Source organism: Melospiza melodia, chromosome 2 (genome assembly GCF_035770615.1).
Source record: "Melospiza melodia melodia isolate bMelMel2 chromosome 2, bMelMel2.pri, whole genome shotgun sequence".
NCBI lineage: Eukaryota > Metazoa > Chordata > Aves > Passeriformes > Passerellidae > Melospiza > Melospiza melodia.
In genome coordinates, this window is record NC_086195.1 from 81,813,566 (window position 1) to 81,839,633 (window position 26,068).

General features: G+C 38.0%; 1 protein-coding gene and 1 long non-coding RNA gene across 2 annotated transcripts in view; one reads left to right on the forward strand and one right to left on the reverse strand.

Moving 5' to 3' along the window:
• LOC134414458 (uncharacterized) overlaps positions 1 to 2,283 on the forward strand; it is a 29,039-nt gene extending 26,756 nt beyond the window's left edge. Inside the window, exon 3 of the long non-coding RNA XR_010026743.1 lies at positions 1 to 2,283. This is a non-coding gene — a long non-coding RNA (uncharacterized LOC134414458).
• The window catches only part of MTMR6 (myotubularin related protein 6), a 26,967-nt gene continuing 2,734 nt past the window's right edge, over positions 1,836 to 26,068 (reverse strand). The window contains exons 2-14 of the mRNA XM_063149056.1: positions 24,695 to 24,811; positions 22,651 to 22,813; positions 21,590 to 21,747; positions 20,761 to 20,889; positions 19,577 to 19,711; positions 18,326 to 18,458; positions 13,604 to 13,713; positions 12,432 to 12,557; positions 11,167 to 11,216; positions 10,165 to 10,365; positions 9,502 to 9,636; positions 9,297 to 9,423; positions 1,836 to 7,531 (exon numbers count right to left, since the gene is read on the reverse strand). Coding sequence (XP_063005126.1) covers positions 7,271 to 7,531; positions 9,297 to 9,423; positions 9,502 to 9,636; positions 10,165 to 10,365; positions 11,167 to 11,216; positions 12,432 to 12,557; positions 13,604 to 13,713; positions 18,326 to 18,458; positions 19,577 to 19,711; positions 20,761 to 20,889; positions 21,590 to 21,747; positions 22,651 to 22,813; positions 24,695 to 24,811 — 1,845 coding nt within the window. The 3' untranslated portion in view covers positions 1,836 to 7,270. The remainder of the gene's footprint in view (positions 7,532 to 9,296; positions 9,424 to 9,501; positions 9,637 to 10,164; positions 10,366 to 11,166; positions 11,217 to 12,431; positions 12,558 to 13,603; positions 13,714 to 18,325; positions 18,459 to 19,576; positions 19,712 to 20,760; positions 20,890 to 21,589; positions 21,748 to 22,650; positions 22,814 to 24,694; positions 24,812 to 26,068) is intronic.

The window sequence follows — 26,068 nt, forward strand, 5'->3', positions numbered from 1 at the left end:
ACACGCTTTAATCTCTTGAATATATTGTGGACTAATGGGACACGTCACCGGATAAATCAGGAAGCCAGCGTACATGCAAAGGCCAGCGACCGAGCAAAAACCGTTCGGTTTATCGAGAATCATTTCCTCCGCCAGTACACTACTGAGAATAAGTTTACTAAAAGCTTAAAGTGGGATTAGAAGATAAAGCAGGATCCAATCACTGACAGCATTTCCCCCTCTAAACCATTCTCACATGAATCTTAGAGCCCTAAGCTGCACCAGTCTTGTGCTTTCATAGAGGGACTCAGCTTGAGCAGTGTCAGTGGCGAGGAACACATCTGAACAACATCCATGCTGCTGAATATTCAGAGAACAGCCCAGGCTTTTGCCAAGCCATATTCTTGCAAGAAAGCAACCATCTTAAGTGTGTTACCCAGGGCAGGAAAAATAAACACAAAGCAGACAGCATTTTTTAGGATCACTCAACCTTTTGTCAAATTCTGGAACTAACTCAGCCACCATTGAAGCCCTCAAGCCACTGCCGTATCAGCCCTTCCTCCTCCCACAGCCCAGTGTGGCTACCACAAAGATGAAGAATGACATATCCGTGTCTGTTCAGCCTTTGTATAGTTTTTATGTCCTACTTGCTTCACTTGAGTCATTCTGCACAGTAGGCAGCCATACACGTGTTGTCAGCCTTCAGTCAGAACAGCACTCTACAAGTGACGCATGAACGCTGGCAGGCTGCAGTTACAGTGAGTAAGGAATGGATGTGCCCTGGCCTAAGCCAGTGAAAATAACTCAGCCAGCCTCCTGGCTACCCTCAGAGCAAGTTCAGCTTGGCTCTTCCCCGCAGTTGAGTATGCACATCCAGAACCAGCACTTCCAGCACAGCCAGCAGCATCCGCACACAGGAGATGAACACGCTCATGCCCTTCATGTTCTGTGCCACTGGACACAGAACCAGCTGGCAGATGTTGTCATTGTTGTGGCATATGCTTAAATCGTCCTGCTCTGACTTTTGCAGGAGTTTTGGCATTTTCCCCTAATGGTACTAGGCAGACTCTCCCACAGTGTATTCCGACCACCCAGCCTGCCTTACCTGAAAGGAAGCCACTGAATAAAACAGATTGAGGAGAGCCCTCCAAGTTGCATTTACCTACAGCAGGAGGGTCCCATTCTGTAATAGATCACATTGGCTAGAAAATGCACACTCCAATGCTCCAGTGCATGAGTTGCCACCTGTACTATGCACAAAAAACATCTTTTCAGCACAGATCACAATGAAGCTGGATGTGGCTTAAGTAAATACGAGCTGCAGGAAGAAGCCTGAGCACTCTGTAGCAAGTACTACTTAAGGAGAGCTTCAGGAATCATTTTTGTCACGGTACTATCTTTACTACGTGAGGAATACAGCTGTAGAGACCCTAAGAAGACTCAGAATTAAGAATTAAAGAAAACTGTTAAGAATTAATGGAAAAGTCACTGAGAAGAGAAGCTGGCATTTTCAGAAAATTACTCCAATTTCCTAACCAAATTTACTGTACCTGTTGAAAACACTTACCTGGATAACCAAGTATGCAGTAATAGTAACAATAATAAAGACAGCACTCTCCTGACAGTTAAGTCCTAAATTAAGATCAGAGAAGTGCCAGCAGTCAAGAGTCAGTAACACAAAGCTGAGCCCTCTCCAGTATCTAAAAGCTACAGAAGCATTCAAGAACCTAATAAATAGGTCAACTCATTTCTGTACTCTGTATCAGGTATGATTAATCCATAAAATTAAAATTTTAATGCTTACACACAGTTATTATAAATGTTTATATATGCTATTGTAAATATTTAATGTCCGGTTAGATTGGCAATATTAAGATCACTTTATTTTAAGCCTTATGGATTTTGAAAACACATACAAATAAAATACCTGTTACAAAATTCCATTTGCTAAAGTTTCTTCAGGAATATACATCAAGCATGATCCCAGCACAGAGATAAATGACTTTTACAGAAAGCATTACATAGAGCAATAAATGTTAGTGAAACAGCCAGTCTTTCCAGATATTTTACAATGAAAAATTCTCTTTCTCTTTGTCACATCTATTATTTGACTAAATTTTAATTTCTTTATTTAAAATAGCCACATCTGAATTTAAAATGTGTAACCAAAACAACTGTGGAAGTCAACAGGCACTCAGAAGCCCCAAAGGGGAGAGTAAGCACTATTTTTCAAGTTCACTAGTTCAGGGGTAAAAATCCCTGAGAGACAGAAAATGCTGAACCCATTTCCTTCAATTGAAAGATGCTTGTCAAGGGACATTGTCAACAGACAGCTGTAAAGATAAACTGTAAGGCTGAAGAGCAATAGTAAGACAGAGCAAGGAAAGCAATCTGTAGTGCTAGGTAATGAGGATGCTTGGTGGAGCAGCATTATGGGACTTCACCAAGGCTGCCTGCTTGCAGAAAAGCACTCAGCAGAAATATATGCAGAGATACAAAGCACAAGATGTGTACATGCTCGTCATTAACATGGAAAACAATGTGTGCCAAAACTATAATTTCAGTTAGTTATACACAGTATGCAACTGACCTCAAGAGTTAAAATACAAACAAGAATAAACAAGATATTGTGCTCCAATTTCAACGTCACCATCAGGACATCATTACGTGAAGCCAGTAGATTAAGAAACACAGTTCCATATACATTTTCTGCTCCTCGATGCCAGTACAGAACTGCTCAGAAAGAGGTGATTCACAGACCAGGTCACTAAATTCTCTGGGACCTGGAAAGCAATCTCAGAAGCAGTATGCCTCTAACCTCTCACCTCAAGTCCCTGAGTTGCTGCTGGACATGAGAACAGCTTTACTGCTTCTACTTTATGAGTCATAGCCCTGCAGTGTCCTGTTCCTTGCTACATGCTGTGACACGGGTCCCCAGCTAGATCCCTTTCCTTAAGCCTATTGTGCGTACAGAAGCTGCACCACTGACTGATGATGCTGTGCTGATTTTCAGTGTTATTTAACATGGAGGCAGGTCAAGCTAGCTAGATCAAGCATGAGTTCACTCACACTGCCCACTGAGGCTGATGTGAGCCTTCAGAGCAGTGGAAGAAAGCCACAGTCTCTCAGGTTATTGAAACATCCAGAGCATTAAGAAGCCCATTACATCTGACTGATGTCAAACACCACAATATGCAACACTAGGAGGAAAGAGTGGCATAAATGGTGAAAGCAAGTCCAAGCAGACTTCAATCTAAAGATTTAATCCTAAAGGTTAATATAAGTTTCACAACCAGTACACTTAGCCTATGATCAGCCACAGGTTTAAAACTATTAGCAAATAAACAGGAGTTTTAAGAGCAACCTTTAGGTTCTGACCTAAAGATCTAAAAATACCACTGGGGGGATGATCTAGTTTGAAATCAGATTATCTTTAACTAGAAAGCAATCATGCTTACAAGAGGCCCTTATGCCAGTCACACTTGCTCCAGAGCAGGGCAGCACTCTAAAGAACAGATGTTGACAGCATGTGCCCTGTGCTATTTTAACATTGAGTTTCCTTACATTATTTATATCACTTCCTTAAGAGGACAGTAGTTAAGCCAAGCTACCCCAGCCCCACTTCAGCCCAGCTGTACAGCCAGCTTTGTGCTTGGGTTACTAGAATGGGAGGAGTAAGTTGTCTCAGAGATTTGCTGATGTGTTATGTTATTATAAGGCCTCAGGAAAACAGCCACTAGAGAGGAAGAACACATCACCTTTCCCAGCAAAGCATTCTCCACTGTGCTTACCTGAGTTTACATAAAACTGCCACAGATTGATTTGTGCTAGCTTTCCCTCTGCAAAGCCATTCTATCAGGGCATTTGTTCCACACAGGGATGTGTGGTTTTATGGAAGGACTGCTGTTCCAGTTCTCTAAAAGGACTCTCCAGACTTCAGGCTTCTGCCCTAGATTTAGGTCACTAGTAATTGGACATGTGTAGAAAATGCACAGGCTCAGTTCAGTGTTGCCTAATTAATTTCTTAGTCTGTCGATTTGGCAGTCGCCCTACAAAACAGAACAGTTGGATATTTAAAATTGAAGAATACCTTATGACACTAGCAAGCCTCCCAAAAAATAAGCCCAACTCTTTTGGTAGTAATGAAATAAGTATTTTAAATTGCCTGGAGTACAAAAGTGAAATCAGTTTTCTCAGGGGAGACTATCAGCTTGGTTCATTAAAAGAAAAAAGATCAAGCAAAGCACAGAATGTAGAAACCCAAAAACTTCACCAAAGGAGACTTCCTTAAGACAAACAGAACTGACTGATGCCAAAGTCTTGCAACCTATGGAGCAGAATCAAATGCACCAACTTTCTGTCTGGGACATTATATTCCCAATCAACCGGTGAGCATACTGACCACAAACTAATGTCACAGCCTGAAAGAGAGAGTTCTGCACATTATTTTGATCTGTATGAGGTGCCTTTCAGTATGTAACTGGTCTTGGAGTAGCATATTCGTGATGAAGAAAAAGCTCATCCACCAAAATTAGAATTCAAATTCTTTCTTGTTCCTAGGCTTCTGTCACAATTTTATAGTCAACTTACTTGATTTTTTTTTAATCCTTCTTGAAGGACACAGAACAGCCCCACTGTGCTGAGTCTTGGCCATCCTGCCAAGCTCTCTGTGGGAGCTCACTTGACTACCATCTATTCACTGCACCACAGGTCCCATGTGCTTTAGGTAGTTTTGGCTTGGGTCTAACAGCAAATGAGAAGAGACAGATGCCTCTCTGCAGGAACCTTCCTCTCTGGTGACCCTCGGGGTTGAGCTGGCAGGGCTACCTGAACCTTACAAAGTGGTTGCTCTACAAAACAGCCTTATAAAACTCTATTTACATATTAACTGAAGTAAAATATTTACTCCAGATCAGGAAGTATTGTATTTTTTGATCAAGAAACAAGCTCAGTGCCTGAGCAGTTTTATGGCATTTTAAAGGTGACTTAACATGCCTACCGTGATTTAAAATAAAAACACATTCCAGTTCCTTTCCCTAAGAAGTGAATTTTGCCAATAAAGAGGACCTGAAGACTGAAACAAACTCCAAGTAACAGTACTGAAAGGGAACAGATCTTCTCTCCAAAACCCTTGTATACAGGGGCACTCCGATGGTTGTTAAAGTAAAAACAACATACAACAATATTTGCAAAAAAGCTTAATATAATCTTTTGAGTCTATAAACTATAAACAATAAATAGGAAGAGTGTACATGGCACACCAGAGCAGCTAAATATTAAAACAAGTACACTTGGTACTTGGTAACACTTACCTATATTGTCAGCAATAAGTTTGTTGCACTACTGTGATATAATACAAGCTTAATATACAACATGTTTTTACAAAGGAAAACCACAGAACAAATTTAATACAGAAGGTGAGGGAGAAGGGGAGACAATAAATAACAAGGCACAAAAACCTCTCTTGCTGCAACCCTGTAAGGCACCACTTGTGCAAACAAGAAACTATCAAAACCTGTAGTGGAGACATTCTAAATGTATTTAAGTAAGTGGATAATATATTTTAAATGTGACACTATGCTTATATCTTTGAAAATAAAAATGCTTATGTTTCAAAATTCAATTAGTGAAATGGGTGAACTATTAGCCAAATACAAGAGTCACAGCTGGTTTCTCCCAGACAGCTCCACAAGTGCACCTTGATCTTGACCTATGCTGGCCTTCCTAAGAGTCCTGGATCCAATATGGTGCAGAGGGAAATGCTGCCAAATTACGTCAAACTGTGCACACCAGTAATTGTGACAAAACACACTTCAGGGATTAGGATGAGAATGAAATTGTTTTCCTTTGAAACCAAAAATTATTTAAATCGAGATGTAAATGATTAGTAGCATTAATCTAACATAATTAGGAATCTTAATACTCAAACTTATAATTCATACCTCTACTTAAGAACTGGGCACCAATATTTTTCTTCCTAATTCTCTTACCTGCTCAGAAAATCTATCATAAGACAAATTTCAGAAAACCTTCTTCCTTACCAGAAGGTTACAGATACATAGTTAAGCACACAAACTGTCAATTTCCCCCTTTTTTCTTATGTTCCATGATCTCTACTGCATCCTGCTAGAAGTACGTTTTTGTCCTCTCTCCAAATACATAAAAATCTCCAGATACTAAAATTACTTTAAATATGCACAGGTTGGCCAAGTTTTTACAAGATGAGAAGGGTTTTCATGAATAACCAAAGTTTTCTTGTAATAAAACATTTAGGAAGCACTCGGTTTCTCATTATCTTCACACATGTGACTTTTTTTAACTTGGGAACAACTTTTTCCAAAAGTTTTGCTTGCATTCTTGTACCTTGAACAACTGCACAGCACACAATCTGTAAACAATCTGAACAAACCTGATTATTCAGTTATTGGCTAGTTTTGTTCTCTTATGTGGCATATCTTATTTTACACCTAAATACCTTGCCACAAATCAAAACACCTAAAGTCAGACAACCTGCAGCTCAATCTACTGAGCTGCCAGAGAGGAAAATCAGGTTAATCTATTGTATTTTAAACAACAGAGCAAATGGAAGAAAAAACACAGTCTCAAGTGATCAGTTAACATTCATATAGCTATTTGCTGAAAGGCTGTGCCAGCTTAGGCATGCTTCATTCTTTGTATTCAGTCCTGTTTTAAAGATATAAAAATTTGAGCAAATACAATGTAAACAGAGCCAGGTAGACTGCAGTAGTAAAGGACAAAATTACTGATCTGACAGTTTTAAGGCCAACTATTTATGATTTGAAATATGTCATACTATTCCATGGCACTTAATACACTGAAAGTTAGTACTGGGTGACACTAAGCAAGGGAATACATATTAATATGAGATATATACACATAGCCTCAGTTCCTAAAATAGAAAGTTCAAGTTTTTTTGTCCAAATAAAATCAATTTGTGAAAGACCATCTGTGGTTTCCTATACTGAATAAAGTAATATTACTATTTAAATCAATTTAGTGCAAACTGACCTAAGTCCAAAGACATAACATTCCTTGATTTTCAGTCACTACTTACCAAATGCCCCTTATTTCTTTCAAAAAGACAACTACATCCTTTCCCCCCCCCCTTAAAAGAACAGCAAACACCTGACAACTAGCATGCCGTTCTAGTCTACATTATCAAAACTTGCTGATATACAAATCGTGCTTTGGTCATGCAGCACAGACCCATCCTGAAAATGGCCCATCTCTCCATTTAATCAGTCTAGAAGAACACAGTGCCAGATGTCAATTAGCAGGTCATCCTGGCCACTCCGTACTCCAAGCTGACAACGGCAGGCTCGGCTTTGGAGAACTCGGACACGAGCTCGCTGTAGCGATTGTCTGCGGTGTTGCTGCCCTCTATGGTTCGCACGGCGTCGTTCACCGGCACCGGCGGCTGCTCCTTCTGGAAGCACGGAGGGGATTTCAGTGCCACGGGGGCAGGAGGAGCCGTCTGCTCCTGTTCCTTCACAAGGACCACATCTGACCGCCCGTTTCTCTGCTTTATTTTCTGAAATACAATGAACAGTTACCAACAGCGGGCATGACTCTTTACTGATGATACTGTGCTTTTAAAGGAAATGCATCCCCTTCTTTTGCTGGCCAACTCGGTGTCTGCAGAACTCTTACAGACCCCAGATTCTTCCCCACCGTTTACTGCTGATGCTACAAGCACTGCTGGCTTAAAGTTGCAGAAGGGCAGAAGACAAAGAATGCCTATTAATATCCCCAGAGAAGGAGAGGTTATTCCAGACTTGCCCCTTGTTTGGTTGCTATCAAGATGGAAATACTTTCTGGAGTAGAAGCAGAGGAAGACAGACCTCGGCACTCTAGCAAGCAGGGATCTTGCAATCTCTTAAAGACCATGAGTATCTTAGTGAAAAAGCAGCTTGATATCCAAAGCCCTTCTATCTTTCCTAAAAACCTTCTAAAAGACTCTTTCCTTTAGATCTAAAAAATGCCAATACAGTTTGTTCAAATGCATGAATACTCTAAAAAATGTCAGCTAAAACACAGGAAAAGAGAAAAGGATGTATCCTGCCAGCATGAGCAAGAGAAGAGGAAAGATTAGGATGAAGGGATTTTTCAGTTACATGGTTTGGGTTGTTTGCTTACTTCATTTTTGTTTTTAATCCAAACTCACTCACCCAGTAACTGGGAGGTTACACTAGTTAACTGAACAGATTTGTTTGTTGATCTGCTTGTATTTCATTAGAACTGAGACTAAATCCAGAAGACTGGTGTCTCTTGGCATCAACTTTTTATAGATGGAAACAGCAGTAGCAAAGTCGACAACAGGATTTCAAAAAACTACATCTCATGATCTCTCAAGTGACAAATGTAGGCTCAGGTGAAGTTAATATCAGGGAATGAGGTTCTAGAAAATTCAGAGCTGAGACTTTACTTTCCTCTTGCTTATTCTTTAGATTGTTTTTTGAGTTTTCTTCGCCTTGCTGCTTCAATTGTATAAATTTTTTTAAATATAAAATTAAGATTTGAAACAGTATTAGATTAAGTGACCTGCATTTATTACTTTACAGTAGGATCAGTCTAATAAAATCTTTCCTCCTAGAAAAGCTGTACTTCCCCTCTCTCTCCCGTCCAACATAATATACGGGAGTTGTGTTACCATTTCTGTCCACACACAAATATTAAAACTGATTATCAGAAGACTTCTGCATTCCTTAAAAGGCACTATTCTGAAGTTTCAGCACCTTAACTGACTGTAAGAAGTATCAATCAGCCTTTTCTGGCTGTTTACTCCACCACCTAAAAGTCAATTATAGTCATCAGATCTCTGGATTAAGCCCTGTCTTCATAAAACCATTACAATGCACATCACCCATAATTATGATGACTTACAACAGCATGCACCTGCATATGAAGTTAAAGAAGAACAATACTTACTGCTTCCATTTTAGTAGCTATAATAGAAATAAAACATTTCCAGTCTCCTTACTTTAGCAACACAGCTGTAGCTACATGGATACCTTGTTATCCAAACTAGTTTAATGCAAGCTGAGCTTCTGTGAAACTTGCCTTCAGTAAGGCTTTGATAGTAGCACTTTTACATCACAGAGCTCATTAATAAAGCAGAATAAATAGTGCCTTAGAGCACTCATCATAGAAACAAGCAGTGAAAGTCCAAGTCACCACCCCACAGAGTAAGTGCTAGGCCTTACAGCAGTGACATTCAGGTGAAAACCAGCAGCACTGCAACAACTATAATCTGAAGAACAGGTCACAAGGGCACACACTAATTTTGTAATACTTACAGCTTCCAGTTCTTTAATGTCTTCCTCCAGCTGTTTATTTTGCTCACTTGTATTCATGATAAGGTTGAACACAGACTGCCTGGGATGCATACTTCGATCAAATTGATGATACATATTTCTCCAAAACCTGCACAAAACACACACTTTCAGGTTTGCAAGGTAAGACAGAGCTGAAGAAAAGATAATGTATCTTATTTAAACTTACTTAAAATTGAATGATACTGTATTAGGCTCCAAAAGCGTTAGTTCTGGAGAAAAGTCCGGATTATACAGAGGATTCTGGTATTTCTTCTGTTCAGCCAACAGGAATGGCCACAAGGAATAGGTCTTCTCTTTTAGTCTTAAAACAAAAGAAGTTAGAGGTCAACACACTGACTGCAAGCAAACAAGCAGAAGGTAACTGCTTATAATGTGCAAGTTTTGTCTACTTGAAACAAATGCTTTTAAAATACAATGCAAGAGGAACTGATAAAAACTTCACAGAAGTTTTCCAGCTAAATGCATTGAAGATATCCTACTAATACTTCTAAATGAGTAGTCTTGAACAGGCAAGAATTGTAAGGTTAGCTAAAAAGAGTTGGGAGAGGAAATTACATGATACCTCCTAAATTCAGGTTACCTACTTTTAGAGGGGAAAAAACCCCAAAAACAGATGAGAAGGAAAACCTTAACTTTCCCTTTGAAAAAGATTATGTGATTTTCTACCAGAATTAGAAAGGCTGTCTTCACCCATCTTCCCTGATGCAGTTCAACACAGGTTTCAGTACTACCAATCCTTGCTCTACTCAGAGTCTAAAATGAAGAAGATTCATGGAAGATCTTAGTCTGCCAGAACAAACAAAAGACACATTACAATGTGCCTGCTTACTTTAGCTCTTCTCGTTCTTTCTGGCAGTTTCCAAGGAAGTTACCAAACTGGCATGAATGGACATGTTCATGGATTTGAAGGAGGAAAGCTTCATTGAACTCAAAGGCTTGTGGAAACTGCTCGGTCAGATTCCACACGCTTTCTAAAAACTGGGTGAACACTGGCGAGATCTCTTTTGGATCACCATCCAGCTGACAACATCTGAAAAAGATTCCACAAACAGACTGAAACTGGTTTAAGTTAGAAATCAAGAAAGTCTTAGCTGCAATTGTTTTTAAATGACAGCACCTTGATTTGATGCTAGCTTTGATTTGGAAATTGAGTACCTAACTCCAAGAACTGGGGCAATTTTTGAATAGAAATAAGTCTATATTTGACCTGGTTTTCTGACTTATAAGTAATCACACATCTATATTAAGTACAAAATAGCAACATAAGACAGTTAAGTTCCTTTGAGTCTAATACTGTCACAGTCAACATATGGAGTCTACCAGCTAAAGCAAATTAATAAGCAGTAAATAGCAGCAAGGCTATTGTCATAGCTGATGACAGGCACATCAAGGGAAAAAACAGAACTCTTAACATACAGTACTTCTAAAGGTAGGTGTGACTTCACCATCAAAGTAAACATAAATGCAAACTTATCTTTAAAGATACCAAAACTATGTGTTTCATATTGCCTAAACAGCTGGGACATAGCTTTAGATTGGTTTTGCACTGTGTATACATTCATGCAGACCTTGCCGCAGTCATCAACTTCTGCAAGCAAGCACCAGTAGCACTGAAAATTTACATTTGCAATATAAATCAATTATCCAATAGGTATAAACTGCAATACACTGAAGGCAGCAGGAGAAGTGCCTTGTGTACTGAAAACAGCTTACTCATCGCTGAACTGGTGCAGTGTGGCTAGAAATGCAACATCTACAAGCTGCCTTTTGTTTAAGAATACTTAGCTCAGTTTGCTGTTATACACTTTACTATATCAGAGGAGTGAACTACCTGTCAGAGAACTTGTGCCCAAAGGAGATCCAGTCTTTCTCTATCAAGACCTAAAGGGTAAAAAAACCAAAATCTCACGTAAAACATGACTCAATCTTACACCTACAGTACTAACCCCACAGGTTATCAATATATTGTACTTTAAATCCGAGTTGAATAAGTTACAATAGAAACAACTAATTATCACTTTGTAACTTCTTTATTTTCTTGGAAGCTTTTCACAAGATTCTCAAAGTACATTTGTAAAAAACTAGTAAAAAGTTAAGCAACTTGCTAATCAGGTAACTGATAATTTTAAGAAAAAATGTTGCATGACTTCACTAGTAGGTTATTAACTTTCTATGGCAAAGAATAAGAAAACTGTTAGTACTGCATGCCTGCTATCATAATTTACATAAAACCACATAATATATTCTAACATTTATAACAGTAAGTTTGCTCATATCAACACTATCTTCTTTTATCACTTTGGTCACACTATGAAGCACCAAAATGAACAAAGGACTGTCACAGAAATTTAACTGAAAGCAAGGATTAATCAAAACCCAAAAAGATTAAATTACTTCCCTAAAGATTCTCACTATTAACAACTAATTAATCCTCTTCTAATTCTTCCTCAACTTCACTTTCAGTGCTTGTAATATTTGTGGCAGTTAGATCTAAACAATACATTGAACTAGTTTTATCCTTGAGGAGTTCCCATAACACCTTGCTTTGTCATTGCAGAACACTGTTGATTTTCCTAGTCTAAAATTTGGAATAATTGTAATGAAATTCTTCTCTCAATATAAAAAGATGAAGAAATTTAGATTGCTTAGACATATTTAAGTCTCTATCACTGTGGGAATTATCATTTTCAGATTTTAAAAATGTTGTTTTGGAGACAGACAAAAATGTTGTTTTACAGCAGCACAGAGCTGCTGTAATTCAGTATGTGCACCGCCTCACATAAGCACTTTGGAATCCTTCTATGTCACAGATAAGGGACTTGCTGGGATGCAAAGGACAACCATTGCAACATTTCTGCAGGGTGACTAAATCAATTTGCTATTTGTATTTCAATTTTTCAGATTTTAAAGATTTTTTTTTTCAAGTAGCAAAGCATATCTGTATGAAGCATTTATCAATATACTGCAACACTCACTTTACACTTTAAACTAAAAAAAAAAACAAAAAAAACCAGTACATTTGCTCCCTTTCACACTCAAACATTTTACAGCCTTTCTTTACCAAGGAACAACTCAACATTGCAATGGTCTACTTACCATGAATCCTTTGATTGTTCTGTAATAGGAATCTAGCAAGAGAGCTCCAAGAGAACAAACTTGGGAAGTCCTATCCCAGCCATCTGAACAGTGCACCAATACACTTGCACTCTCAACTGCTATTGCCTGCAAAACACAGCTGTTTCTTAACCAATGTTTTCTTCTAGACAGAAGTCAAAAACTAGTAAATAAATTTTAAAGATCTATATTTATTTCCAACTCATACCATAGGCCATCTTATTTAACAAACCTAGAAAAATGTTTACTATGAGGAAAAGATTTAATAGTATCAGAAAGTATGAACTTTTCTCCATAGAAGTATAGAAAACTCCTTGAAAAGAAATTCCAGTACCACTTCTGTATAAACTAACCTCTACAGGCATTCCCAGTTCTCTCTCTCCCCCTTATAAAACTAAATTTACAAGAAAACCGAACAATAATTAGATTATACATTACTGAGTACAGATTTAAAAAAACCCAAACAACATTAACTCATCATTAAAGATACCACTCGTTCATCATTATGCCACATAAAAGTAAAGGCCTAGGAAATGCTCATTAGCTTCAGCTCCTGTTGGCTCAGACATTTTTGAGGGTCATCATTAGGACAATCACCCACTTTTAACTGAGATAACTGCTTGTTATTTCACCTAGCAAAAACAAAGATCTGGGTTTTTTCTTTACCCACTACCATCAGATCAAGTGCTTGGCTTCCTAAGTGCTTGGCAAAGGCAATTGTTCCTCTGAATTATTCACAGAATCCTATTTCCTTGCCAAATGAAGTCAGCATAGCCACCTTGGCTGCTCTACAATTACTGCCCCAATTCCACTTTTCAGAGTATACTAAATAATATTTGTTCCATCCACCACCAAACTGGTTACACTTTTCAAAAATATCTAGGGAACCAGGAAGCATAAGAATCCCTTTGTCTCCCAACAAGATGAGCAAACAGCATTCAAAAAATCCCAGAACATTGGCTGGAATGTTTAACATCTCCAATCATAAAAAAACATTATACTTTAACCAGCATATTAGATGTATTGGTATATATACTAAGCACCTATCTCCAAAAAGGTCAGCTGCAGAATTTTACACATTACATAATATTAAGCATAATTTTTCTGGTAGGAAGTCAACTTTCCACCAAAGAAAGAAGCAGCATGCAAGTTACCTTGGCTAGGAAGACAGCAGCATCCAACACAGCTTTGATGTGACGCAGCCATCCAGAACTCTCCAGACCAGACAAAAAGTCATTGACAGACAAACCTCTTGTGCCACTGACTGAAAGAAACCAAGAGGTAAAAAGCCTTAAGCAGTTGTAGCTACCTACACCCTGCAATGGAGAAAGAAGAATAATTGCATGCTGTATCTAATCCCCTGTGTTCTAAGTTGAATGGTGGTTTCCTGAAAGATTTCTAATCAAATGGTTAAGGGAGGAGTACTACAAAATGTTCTCCAGTCAGAATTCAACTCTGTAGAACAATATAACCATGAGCTGCAAGAGTAAGATCTTTGTGGTTTTTTGACAAAATAACATTTCAAGTAAATACACTGGTTATTCCTACCAGGAAGCCTTAGTCTTGTCACCAGAGAAGGCAATGCAAATGCCAAAGGCTCATTGGAAATACTTAATTAGTACTACTAGTAGGGAAGGAGCTGCATCCAGACAATAGACACAGTTCAGAGGAGTCACACTGCCAGAGATTTGTCCCCTCCACCCTGCACAGGAGAATAAAGTAAGTGCAGTACAAGAACACAGGGCCGAATGAAATCCACTGAAATTTTGTCTACCTTCACACTTGACACACTGCATTTCTGACTGATCTCTATCATTCTTACCTAACATACTTGGATCCTGTAACAATAATGTCAATTCAGAGAGCAAGGAAGAACTCAAAGGAAAGATGCTTTGCAGTGTAGCAGCAAGAGATGCAGAGGTAGACTGGAAGATTCTCACATAGAACCAATTCACATGTAAGACAGATAGCCTGTTTCTTGTACAATTTTGAGTAATAACTCACACAATTACCTTACTATTCAAACATTACAAACTTCTGGAATTAAAAAACTCCGCGAACATAACTTCAGCTATGTGTAATTCTAAGAAAAGACGCCCAAGGCTCCTAGCTACACAAATACCTGCCTCTTCTACAGTAGAAGCCTACTTTCCACTACACTTAACAGCTAGACTTGATGATCTTAAAACTTTTTTTCAACCTAAATGATTTAATGATTCTAGAGCATTGGGCGGTAAATGAAAATAAAAAGGTTCTGTAGATGAAAATCAGCAGTAGGAATACAACAGCAGCCAAATCATCTTTATCTCTGGCCATGGAAGGAAGTGAGTCAGCAGCAAAAGCAGAGAACAAAATTCACCAAATAATTCTGTGATGTAGCTTCATATTCAATCAAGTCCCTTGATAAAAGGAAGGTTATGAACTCAAATCACTGTCTCCAAGAGCTTTCCTGTTTCTGCACTAGATGTTTCTCAGCTCTCAGTCAAACAAGTTTTGGCACACTCCCCACTGCTCAGGAAGATTCATAGTGCCAGGTGCTGCTGAATACTAGAAGAATGACAGGCTTCCAAATAAGTATTGCAGCACCACAGATCCTCATCATCCATAAAACTAACTAGCAAACCACAGCACAATGAGGTAATAGAACATCAAGAAACCCCAGGAGAGAAGACCTACTTTTGAAGGTTAGTCTGTAATATCAATAAAAGAAGTAAAAGCAAGATAGCTTTCCCCTGTCTTTGAAGGGCACCATTAGGCAAGAGTTCTGCTTCCAAAAGATCTGGCACATGGAGAAAACAGATATAGATGAGAATGTGAGCTAGCTGAAAGGACCAAGTCATTCTCTATACCAGTGGTTCCATACACTTGATCAGTCACAACAGTACACAAACACATCCACCACTCTGTGGTAAAGGAAAGAAACTGAAAATAGTCAAGTATCAGGAAATTAAAACCTCTGTAGAGAAGGGACTGGACAGGCAAAGCCATGTCTAGAGGTATGGCAGTACACCTACACACTCTGTAACTTAAGATTTACAGCACAAGCTTTCCAGCTAGAAGATAAACAGGCTTCCAGTCCTCAGTTTGTTTTCACCCAGATACTGCTGTCAAAACCTGGTTTTGATCAGAATTTTCAGCTTGGCAGAAATATTTCACAACTAGTAATTCCCTAGCTAGATTTCTATATTTTTATAAATGAAGGCAGAGATAGGAACACATATGTTGAGCCCCAAGAGTTAGATTCCATTTCTGTGAATTAACACAGGCATTTTTATACTAGTTGGTGATTAAATCAAATGCACTGGTACTGGTCCAAGTCTTATATGCTGAAAAAAAAGTTATTTTCTAGTTCCTTATGGTCCTTTAAAAGGTGAAGGATGATTTATGGTACCATTTATAGTACCAGTCAGATAATTCAGCTACTCCACAATAAATAGGACTCAAGATAGTTCTGCCCATATGGATCCCACCATAAAAAATACAAGCCCTACATGCACATGAGCCCCAAAACCTCAATGTTCCCTTGCTTGACTGTCATTATTCACACTACTAGCAAAGCCTCAGCCAGCAGTTCAGGAGGTGACTAGACCTGCAGAGTGAAGCACAGCAGGTTGCAGGCAGGCTTTTTTTTAACAAATAAAAAAACCCAGAAAATGCCTTGCCCTATACAGAAAACTCTACATAACTCACAAAACCCACTCAGTTTACACACTTCCACCATCAAAATATATGTAACAGATTGCAACATCTATTTAGCCTTCTCCCCAAACATTTTCTGTGGAAATGCTCCCGTCTTGACATACCCAAAACCTTTTTGCTTATCAGAGTTCAAGCCTGTTATGTAACATTTTAATTTAAATATATAAAAAGTGAACTTTGAATTTAGTGTTACAGCTACAAACTTAAGTCTATGTCAAGTTTCTTCCATGAGTGTTGTAGTCTGCTCATCAGCAGAGTCATCACGTTCACACTGAAGAAAACTATTTTAGAAAAGTTTTGAACCACTGCATGCAAGATATTTAATTAATAGCTGAATCCAAAATTCAGCTGTTACTACACTGTAAACCCCACTAGCATACTCCATGATATAGTCCCATTACAAAAGGATGTTGGGAAGGATTTTGTCTCACGTTCAGCTTGCCAGTGGAATTTGCAGATTCTGAAAGAAATCCGGCAGACAGACACAGAGCCAAGGAGCAGGACACACACCAAACAATGAGTAACAGTTGTTTGTTATAAAAAGCCCAAACAACTGAGGGCAGTCCCAGTTACAGTGGTTATTGAACAAACAGCGTCATTGGTATCATGCTCTCATTTGTGAACATTCAGTCCAGCACATTCAGGGAAAGTGAGTACACAGAAGATAAATGGCATTTTCCTCATTTTAAGTTGTGAACCATTTTCATGGCATTTTATTCCTGATCATCCCACTGACAGCACATTTCTGCAAGGGGCTGAAGAGTAAATTATTGCAGACAACCCTAAATTTTAAGGGTCCTTTCTACCCCTGAAGGTGCTCCTACTTCTAAAGTGGCATTCAGCAAAACTCTAAGAAAACATACAGAATGAACAGAGGTAAAACAACTGTATTCATTCACCAAAAAAAAACTTTTGTGGTAAACAAACAATTGAGATTACTCATTATTTTGTTCAACAGTGTTTAAACAAACCAATTCTTCACACAAGGAAAAACTAAAACATATTCCATATCCTTAAATAAAGTTACAGTTACAATACTATTTAGTAACTATTGCCGGTGGGATGCCAAATCAAAAGGAAGGAATATGAAGTCTGTGAAACTTTACTGTGTGATGCACACACTTCTGCATCAGACATTATTACACAGGAGCAGGCTTCTTAAAAAATCAAAACAATCAAGTTTTATTAGCTAGTTTCCTAGAATTGAATGTATTAGTAAGAGAAAGGGGGATTACGAAAAATCTAAAAAAAATCTAAAAGCTCAAGCTCAGGATCATGCTTCTCAATTTTTCTTCACGAAAAACACATGCAGGAATAATCAGGCAGATCCCTATTATCAAAGCTCAGCAAGACTCCATGCACAGTGCCTGAAGAATAGGTTAGCAGCACATCCAGGATCAATGAAAATAAAGATTACACCACTAGTCTGTAAGATTTCTTGATCAATGTAACAGCATGTCTTCATCAAAACAGGCTTCCATACAAGTGTAAACTTTCTGTGTCTCTGGAAATACTTGCTTAATTCCAGAAGCCAAGCACTTACACATGTATTGTGTGTCAGGTGTGGAAGCCTCACTTCTGCCACTGTATTCTAATCTCAGAATCCACAAAATGTCTTAAATTTTCTCTCAGCTGTCTACCTAAAAAATATTAACAGAATTATGAACACAGTTCTGCCTCTCCATTTTCTCCACCAGGAGGCAGGCAGTGGTGTGGTGAAGTGGCTCACCTTTCCCCCTGCCCCCTTCTCTACAAACACCTACAAGCACACAAGGGGCTCACCAAGTCAAAGAGCTCAAGTTTTGTACAGACCATATGCTCGCTGTGAATTCTGCGGAATAAAGCACCCCTTGGAGAAGAACTGATATTTTGTAAATGAAAATGTATCTACAGGCACACACTTGGAAAACAAAGGAGTCTCTCATTGACATACTAACAAACTCACTGAAGACATATTTGCCATTCAATTTTCTCAGAATAACTCCATTCAGTTGGGTTTACAGTTTGAAGGTTGAGGTTTAAGGTAATTCATTACCACAAAGCACATCAAACTGGTACTAAAGATAGAGCTGGAATAAACCATAGAAATGCCAATGCAGTTTGTGTAACCTATTATTAAAGACTTCAGAAAAACACCCTGTGTTCAAATACACTATTTTAGTACAGTTAAAACATACCTTCCAGAAGTTTCTGCAAGCTAGATCTCATTACATGAATATTTTCAATGCCAACAAACTGGAACCTAATGTTTGAGTAGTTGTCTTCATTCTCATAGCCCTTCCCAGCAGCTCTGTTAGCCATTGCATTAAGCTTAAAAGAGGAAAATAAAACCATGGAAAAACATTATTGGAATAAAAAATCAAATTAAGAAGCAAAAGTCAAGCAATTTCAATTGAACACATTGGGAAAAAAACACAAGAGCACACAGTATAAACAGACTCTAATATAGTTTGTGACAAATCAGCTTGAAAGAAGTATAAGAAAAGGACAGTTTATAGATATTTTTAAAAAATAGTCTATATTTAGAGCTGACATATCTGAATGATGCATTTAGTAATTCCCATTCTCCTCTCCAGATTCCTAACTAATAAGCCTTTTTTTGTGTCCAAATATTTCTGAGTAAAGACACTACAAACATCTCACATACAAAGGAAAGAGTAAGACCCAGACATTTTCAGCTCCTGTACTGAGTGAAATTAATACTAATTGACATGAAGATGAGTCTAAAGAGTGGTAATCAGCCATACATTGTAACAGGTAATAACATAACTTAATAAAATAACAGAATTCAGTTTAATTAGACAGTGATGAAATATGATGGTGAGGCACTGGAAAACATTGCCCAGAGAAGTTGTGGATCCTGGAAGTGTTTGAAGCCAGATTGGACAGAGCTCTGAACAACCTCATCAGAGGTTGGAGATGATGTTTAAGACTTCTTCTAACTCAAGCCATTCTATGATGACCTCAAAATGCCAAAACAGAATTTCCTCCACTTCCTCACTTTTGAGACAGTTTGTATAGATCATTTACACAGAACATAGTACTCTCCCATTCCAAAAGAAACCACAACACAGCTCACCATTTCCTGAATTTCATTTCAAACAATCAAAATTATCTGGATCCCACTCAACTGTTCACTTCTTAACTATGATTTAAGCATATTTTTAAATGTCCCTCTCAAAGTGTAGCAGCATATTCAGAGAATTCTAACTGACTACTGGGACAGGTTCAACTGTCCAGCTGAACCTTAAACCTTCTTTAAGAAAGCAAGTAATCGAAACACCAGAACAGAGAGGCATAACCTCATTTTTACAACATTTTTGCTCAAGATGGACTCCTACTTGGCTCCAAAATTTTCAAAATTACATTGTACCCTGCACTCTAATATTCAGGAGGAGAGGCTTGTCTGCAGCACCAGAAGTATGTACCTTGGGCCTGGTGTCCATGACGTACATGTAGCGATTGGAAGGATTTGCTTTACTGATGGCTTGCAACATGTGCTCATCTTCCAGGCACCTGGCACTGAAACCTGAGAGAGGTTGACTGCATCTGCAAATTGCAGCCTGCCAGAAACAACAAAGAACAAATCAGCGTCAGTTTAATATGTGTACTTGAAGTGCTTAGCAAAATCTCAAAAGACACTGAAATAAATTGTTTCATTCAGCAGAGAGCACCAGCAAACTGAATAAAGTTCAGGTGTTCCTGAATAAAGTTCAGGTGCTTAAAAAGTACATTCCTTCGAAACCCTGAAACACAGCAGCTACAACTTAAATTTAAATATTCATCAAAACAGGTTTTCAGGTTTATCTTCATGGGCAAGGTATCAGTTTACATAACTGACATAAAAACTCACAGAAGTACAGACTGGGAAAATGATACTTTAGGAAAGCAAGCTACTCCCTTAATACAGAATGAATTATGTGTGGTTTTACTAAAGCAGACATGATTTTATTATTGCAAGTGCAATTTGTTATCATCTAATGTAATTTTTGTAATGTCATTTTAATGATATGTTGTATTTCAGAAGGTATCAGGTACATCTTCCAATATTCAAATAATGATATAATTATGTTCAAATCCATCTAGTAACTTCACATTCATGGAAAAATTCTTTAACTCAGCAAGGTGACAGTAGGGTCCTTCCACAGCTGAGACAGGTACATGATGCTTTCCACCACCCACTGCAAAATCTTATTTCCTACCCTGTAGAGTTTTTTTACCTTGCAAATAACTCCTTGAAGAAACAATATTTTTACTTTGTTGGTTTATCTGTTTAGGGTTTTTTTCCTACCATTTTGACCTAACATATTTTATTTCTGATGTATCAAGGAAGACAGATCCCTTAAGAGACAGCTATCCTCAGTTACCTTAATGTTAGTTTCTGAAAACTTCAGTAGAGTCAACAGATTACTTAAGGATTTATTTTAAACTGGCTAGGCTTACTCCACATCCTGTCAGGCACCACTCCTGTCAGCTGTATTCAGGGTTATCCTGAGTCACACCCTTCCATACAAGTCATTGTACTTGAACCTCCTCACCAACCCTTGAACTACTGTCAAGTGTTGAGAAATACTTTTCAGCACTTTTACAGCAAAAGGAAGTCACACTATACCTCTTTGTTTTTATGATAATATGACAACACTGGGAATCTTCCTTTGCTTCTGAACTTGGAGCTACCAACAATTATGGGCTTGCTTGCAGTTCTGGGAACATAAAGTTCTCTAGGATAGGTTTCACAAACCTGAAAGACACAGATACACAGAAAGGATTTTATAGGCAAGACACAAAGCCTAACATAATTTTATATTGTATTCAATTTGAAAGAAAGATGTAAGATGAATTAAGACACAAAAGATAAACATTACCATGTTTCTTTATATAAATGTAAACAACTCAAAGGAGACAAGCCATGGATGAAAGTAGTACAAACTGGTATCCCAGTTACACATCCAAGCATCACCATACCAGCATTCACTCTAAAGAATGCAATTCTGCAGTAGAATGTGTTTCAAATAAAATACTGAAATTATTTCCCTCATTTTTAATGCTTCCGGACTACAAAGTAAGATGAAACCTAATCTCAGAATCAGCCGCACCACCACAACCAGCACTGCAAAATGCTGAAGTAGAATCCTGCTCAGTTGAGAGAGACATCACAAAGCTGCAGAGCACCAGAATCAGTGGGGCTGAGCTTCCAACAGGTAAGCATCTCTCAAAACAATCCCAAAGAACCCACGCATCCATACACACACACTCTCTCAATGAGGCCTTGCAAAAACCTTCAATCAGGAAGTTGGGAGATTGCACACTGATTAAGGAGTTAACTCTACCTGCAAGTTTGTGCTCATATAGCAAGCCAAGTGATTTGGCAGTAAGGTGTTTTCTACAGGCCTCACCAGAAACAGACGCAGAGCAGAACATGCTTCCATTACAACACTTACCTTGTAATCACGATTTGCATCAGACAACTGCCAGTAATCATTTGGCACTCCCATTCTCTTATATTCGTCTGCTAGGTCAATAAGCTGCCAACCTTTGACTTGCTCAGATTCATTTTGTTTAGGATTATAAGAAAAGGCATACAGGTCTTCGTATTTTGCTAAAAGGTAAAGAATATGTAATGGGGAGAAAGTCTCAGGCTTCAAGATTCACAGAAGCAAGACTAAACAATAGATACTTGACACGTCTGAAATATCTATTCTGCAACTATCCTACAGTTAATTGATAATTACAGATACCTAGTCAGAAGTAGGTTATGAAAGTTTTTCTGAGTGTGCTTGACCTATTTCAGAACAGACATTTCTAAAGCCATAAGGGTCACAAAATGAAGACTGACAAACTTAAGGCAAAAGGCAGAATTATTAAAAGACTTCACAGGATCTGAAAGAACAAACTGTTTTGGGAGGCAAGAACTAAAATTGACATCTACTGACCTTAAAGTTTAAAGTTTCCCTTAAAAAATAAAAGCTTTCAAAAACTCTGTTTTTCCTAGTAGGCTATTTACTTGTGACAGATGACATTTAGCACTGTTCTAAACACAAGGCAGAAAATGCAAAAGACTCTACTGACAGAAATCTTTGTAAAGCTAAACTGGTAATGTTATTCTAACATCAAATTTCAACTTTATTTTTGAAACTGCATGAAATTAGTAAAAATTGATTTGCTCAGTGGGTTTTTAATTGATGGAACACACAATTAAGAGAGACTATACACATTTATATTCACAATTTCTGGAACACCACTAGAAATGCAAAATAACGCATAGGAATCTCTCATTCTGTTAAGGAGCACCACTGACATACAAAAGCCAGACAATGCAGCTTCTGAATTTTTATGCAGATTAATATTTAATCAAAAATTTTATTTATTACCAAACCCACATGAGACTTTATATAATGTGTGTTTAAAAAAAAATAAATAAAAGATAATTGGTTTACACACACACACCCCAGCTTGTTATCCATTCATATACTGCAAAGTCTTTTACACCTACAAGGATTACCTGTTCTTGAGAGCTGAAGCAAAGAATTATAAATGTCATGACAATCTCTCTCTCTGGGTACAACAAAGTGAACTATCCTGAAGTTCTTGCACTGGATGACAAGGGGGCAGCCAGAAGTAGTCAAAGGAAGTTTTTCCACTGCAGCAATGTGATGATGAAGTATCTGTGACATACAAAAACTCACAGAGTAAGCAGGCTGAGGAAAATAAGAATGGCATACTACTTAGATCAGCAGATGCAAGACAGCACACTAAACAATGCTGAATATGGATTTTGACTAATTTTGTCTGCCAGTTATAAAAAGAAATACATTTACAAGCAGAAATCCAATAATGCCATTTTAATATTAAATGTATAAAACTTTTGTTACTCTCCTCTATAATTCTGAAGTGTCCCTCTAAATGCAAAACTGAGATGTAAAACTCCACTGTAATTGTTCAGTTTTCTTTTAACTTTGTTAACTAATAGGCTTATATCTCATTAGGCAATGTCCAGACATGATATCTATATTTTTTAAGGATCTACAGAAACATACTTCAGAATTTTCAGACAAAATAAAGGAAGTAAGGGAAAATAATTCAATGTACTGAAGATTTCAAAATTCCAGTATTTAACAGGTACGGATAGAACAAAGGCAAGAAAAACATCTCCTGTATTATGTACTGTATTAGATAAACATGACAGTTTCTCAGCTAAATGTTTATGACCACTTTAACAGCAAGTCACAGCAATGGACGTACAGAAGCCCTCCACAGATTTATTATGTGTGGCAAATCTAGACAAGATTTAGGTAAATACAAAGAAAGTAACAGCTGTTCAACTCTGGGAAGAAAGGCACAGATACATAACCTCAACTGAACAAGATGTTCTTGACAGAATTTCAATTACCTCACTGAAGCAATCAAATCCTCTTAAACATTGATCAGAATCTGACTGGCATCTGAAAACTATACTGCCAAATATGCATTTCCAAAGAGACTATCTTGAAGGCATTATAATAATTGTACCTGGTACTTGCATTATCATCAGAAATGCAGTACTTGGAGTATGGGTTCAATTTCCCCAAAATGAAACCTCTTAATGCAGTGCATAGGGAGACACAAGCAAGCAATACTTCTGAATCATGCTGTCCCCAAAACCCCATTTTGTATGAAAGAGTAACAGTTTGGTTTGTACAAAGGTGTACCTTGTATCCAAGAACAAGTAATAGAAAAATGAATTTTCTTGAAAGCACCATGAGGCACTTAGATACCCAGGATACAGGATTAAGGGTAATCAAGGAAAATACACCTACAGGAAAAAAAAATTAACAACAGCTAGGGAGATGCTATTTCATCCTGGAGGATGAAAGACTTAAGGCACTTACTCAAGTCAGGTGGCTGGACTCCAATGGGAGCCACAGCCTGATGTTCAAATGTGTGCCACCAGGGCAGTTAGCACAAAAACTAATGGGAAACACTGCACTAGTCAGTTTTGATTGCACAACATTGGTACTGGTCAACAAGAAGCTGCTGCCCCATCTGAAACCCTTTATTTCAGAGATGAATACTTGTGAAGAAACAGCTGCTTACTGCTCTAAAAACGTGCATGTAATCTTCAATATTGCCCAAACCTGAGATGTTAGCATTTTTGCTATCTCATTTAACCTAGACGTAATCTAATTACAAGGTAAGTTAACTCTGAAATTTTAAACCTGATGCTTAAGCTATGTATCAGTCTCCCACTCCTGCATCAGAATCATGGTGCAAGTCAGTTATTTAAAGAAAACCACCACACATGCATTCAGAAATACAAGTGAAAGCTACAGAAGAAATTACAGCAGCCTGAGGAAAAGTCAAAACTTTCAACATGACCTGATTTCAACTGCAGCAGCGTCACGCAAGAGCATAACCTGTGAATTATTAACTTCTTATGATACTGCGAAGGAGGAAAGCAGAAAGAACAGCTAAGAACATTTTGGTAAACAAATTCAACCTTAGATCAGGGAGAAGAAATGTATCTGGAGGACCCATGCCTTGGAGCCACAAGCATTCATTATCCTTACCCAGGTCTCTCTCTGGCTTGAATCTATGAATAACAGATGAGTTGCTGTAAGGTACAGAGTGCCCGTCAGTGACTTATTGCTCGTGCTGAACCTATCCAGTAATTTCACCTGCTCTACCTGTAACAAAAAAGGGGAGGGAGGAATAAAAGTTAAGTTTGAATTTCTGCAGAATTTAAATTACAACTTAGCAAAGGTTTTGTCAGTTGGTGCAATAATTTTGAAAATGGTAGGAAACATAAGGCAGCACACACAAGGCTATTCAGGCCAAACTAGAGTGGTCACAAGCTTTGAGACCAACTAGTTCAAATATTCTGTTTCAATAAAAAGCATTGAGCTATTTTTTGTTTCAGTTTTTTCTAAACTAAGAATTAATAATTACTAAGCTTTTAGGCTGCTTCCCCAAAACACAGCAAACACACACTAACAGTTTCCTGGTATTGAGATGCCAGCACTGAATTAACAGCTGATCTCAGCAACATGCTTTATTAGCTGTCTTCACACTCAATGCCATAAACCTGACTTACATTTTAGCTACGTACTGTCTTTTATGAATTCCCCAGCTTCAAAAATCAGTATTATTATAACCTTGCCTTTTAGTCAAAATGCATTCTTAATGAAATGTAAGCATTCTACTAATAATTACAAAAAAAGCTCCTAGAAATTCAAGGACTGTGCTGGCATTTGAAGCAGATAATTCACGCTTGAGCCTCACAAGGGCCAACAACTCCTTCTGGCATTCTATCAACACTGTTATCTCAATCCTATGGAAAATATTTCAAAATAAGAGCTATTTCTAGATAGCCTGTATTTTATCTGCCCCTCCTAACTCTGGGCTCCACAGAGTGCTCTATTTGAAACGAGCATTACTCGATTCTTTGCGTGCAGGAACAGGAAAGGAGTGTGGCAAATGGCTTATCTCCACGCATTCCTCTCTTTCTTGGCAGCACTGGCTCATTAATGCCAAGTTAAAGCTCTGTGCTACATTAAATGCATGGCACAACTCCAAAAACTTCCACACCAGCAAGACCAGCACCCAGAGGAGGCAACAAGGAGAACCCACATCTACTGTGCTGATGTTAAGCCATTTTTAACTCTTATGTAGATGTATTTACCTACTAAAAGCACATACAAAACAGAAAAAAATGAAGTATTTCTTACGATCTAGAAAGGCCTAATTTTGCTTTCAAAAGTTGAAAAAACAACAATAAATACAAAGCAGAATGAAGGAAATACAAATATATACTAGAAATCAGCACTATGATAATATTCCAGATTTCAGTTTAGAAAGCAAAAAATTGGAAACTAGAAGCATCAGTACAACCAAACTACATCATGCTGAAACCACCAAGTCCCCAGGTTTAGAGCAGCATAAGT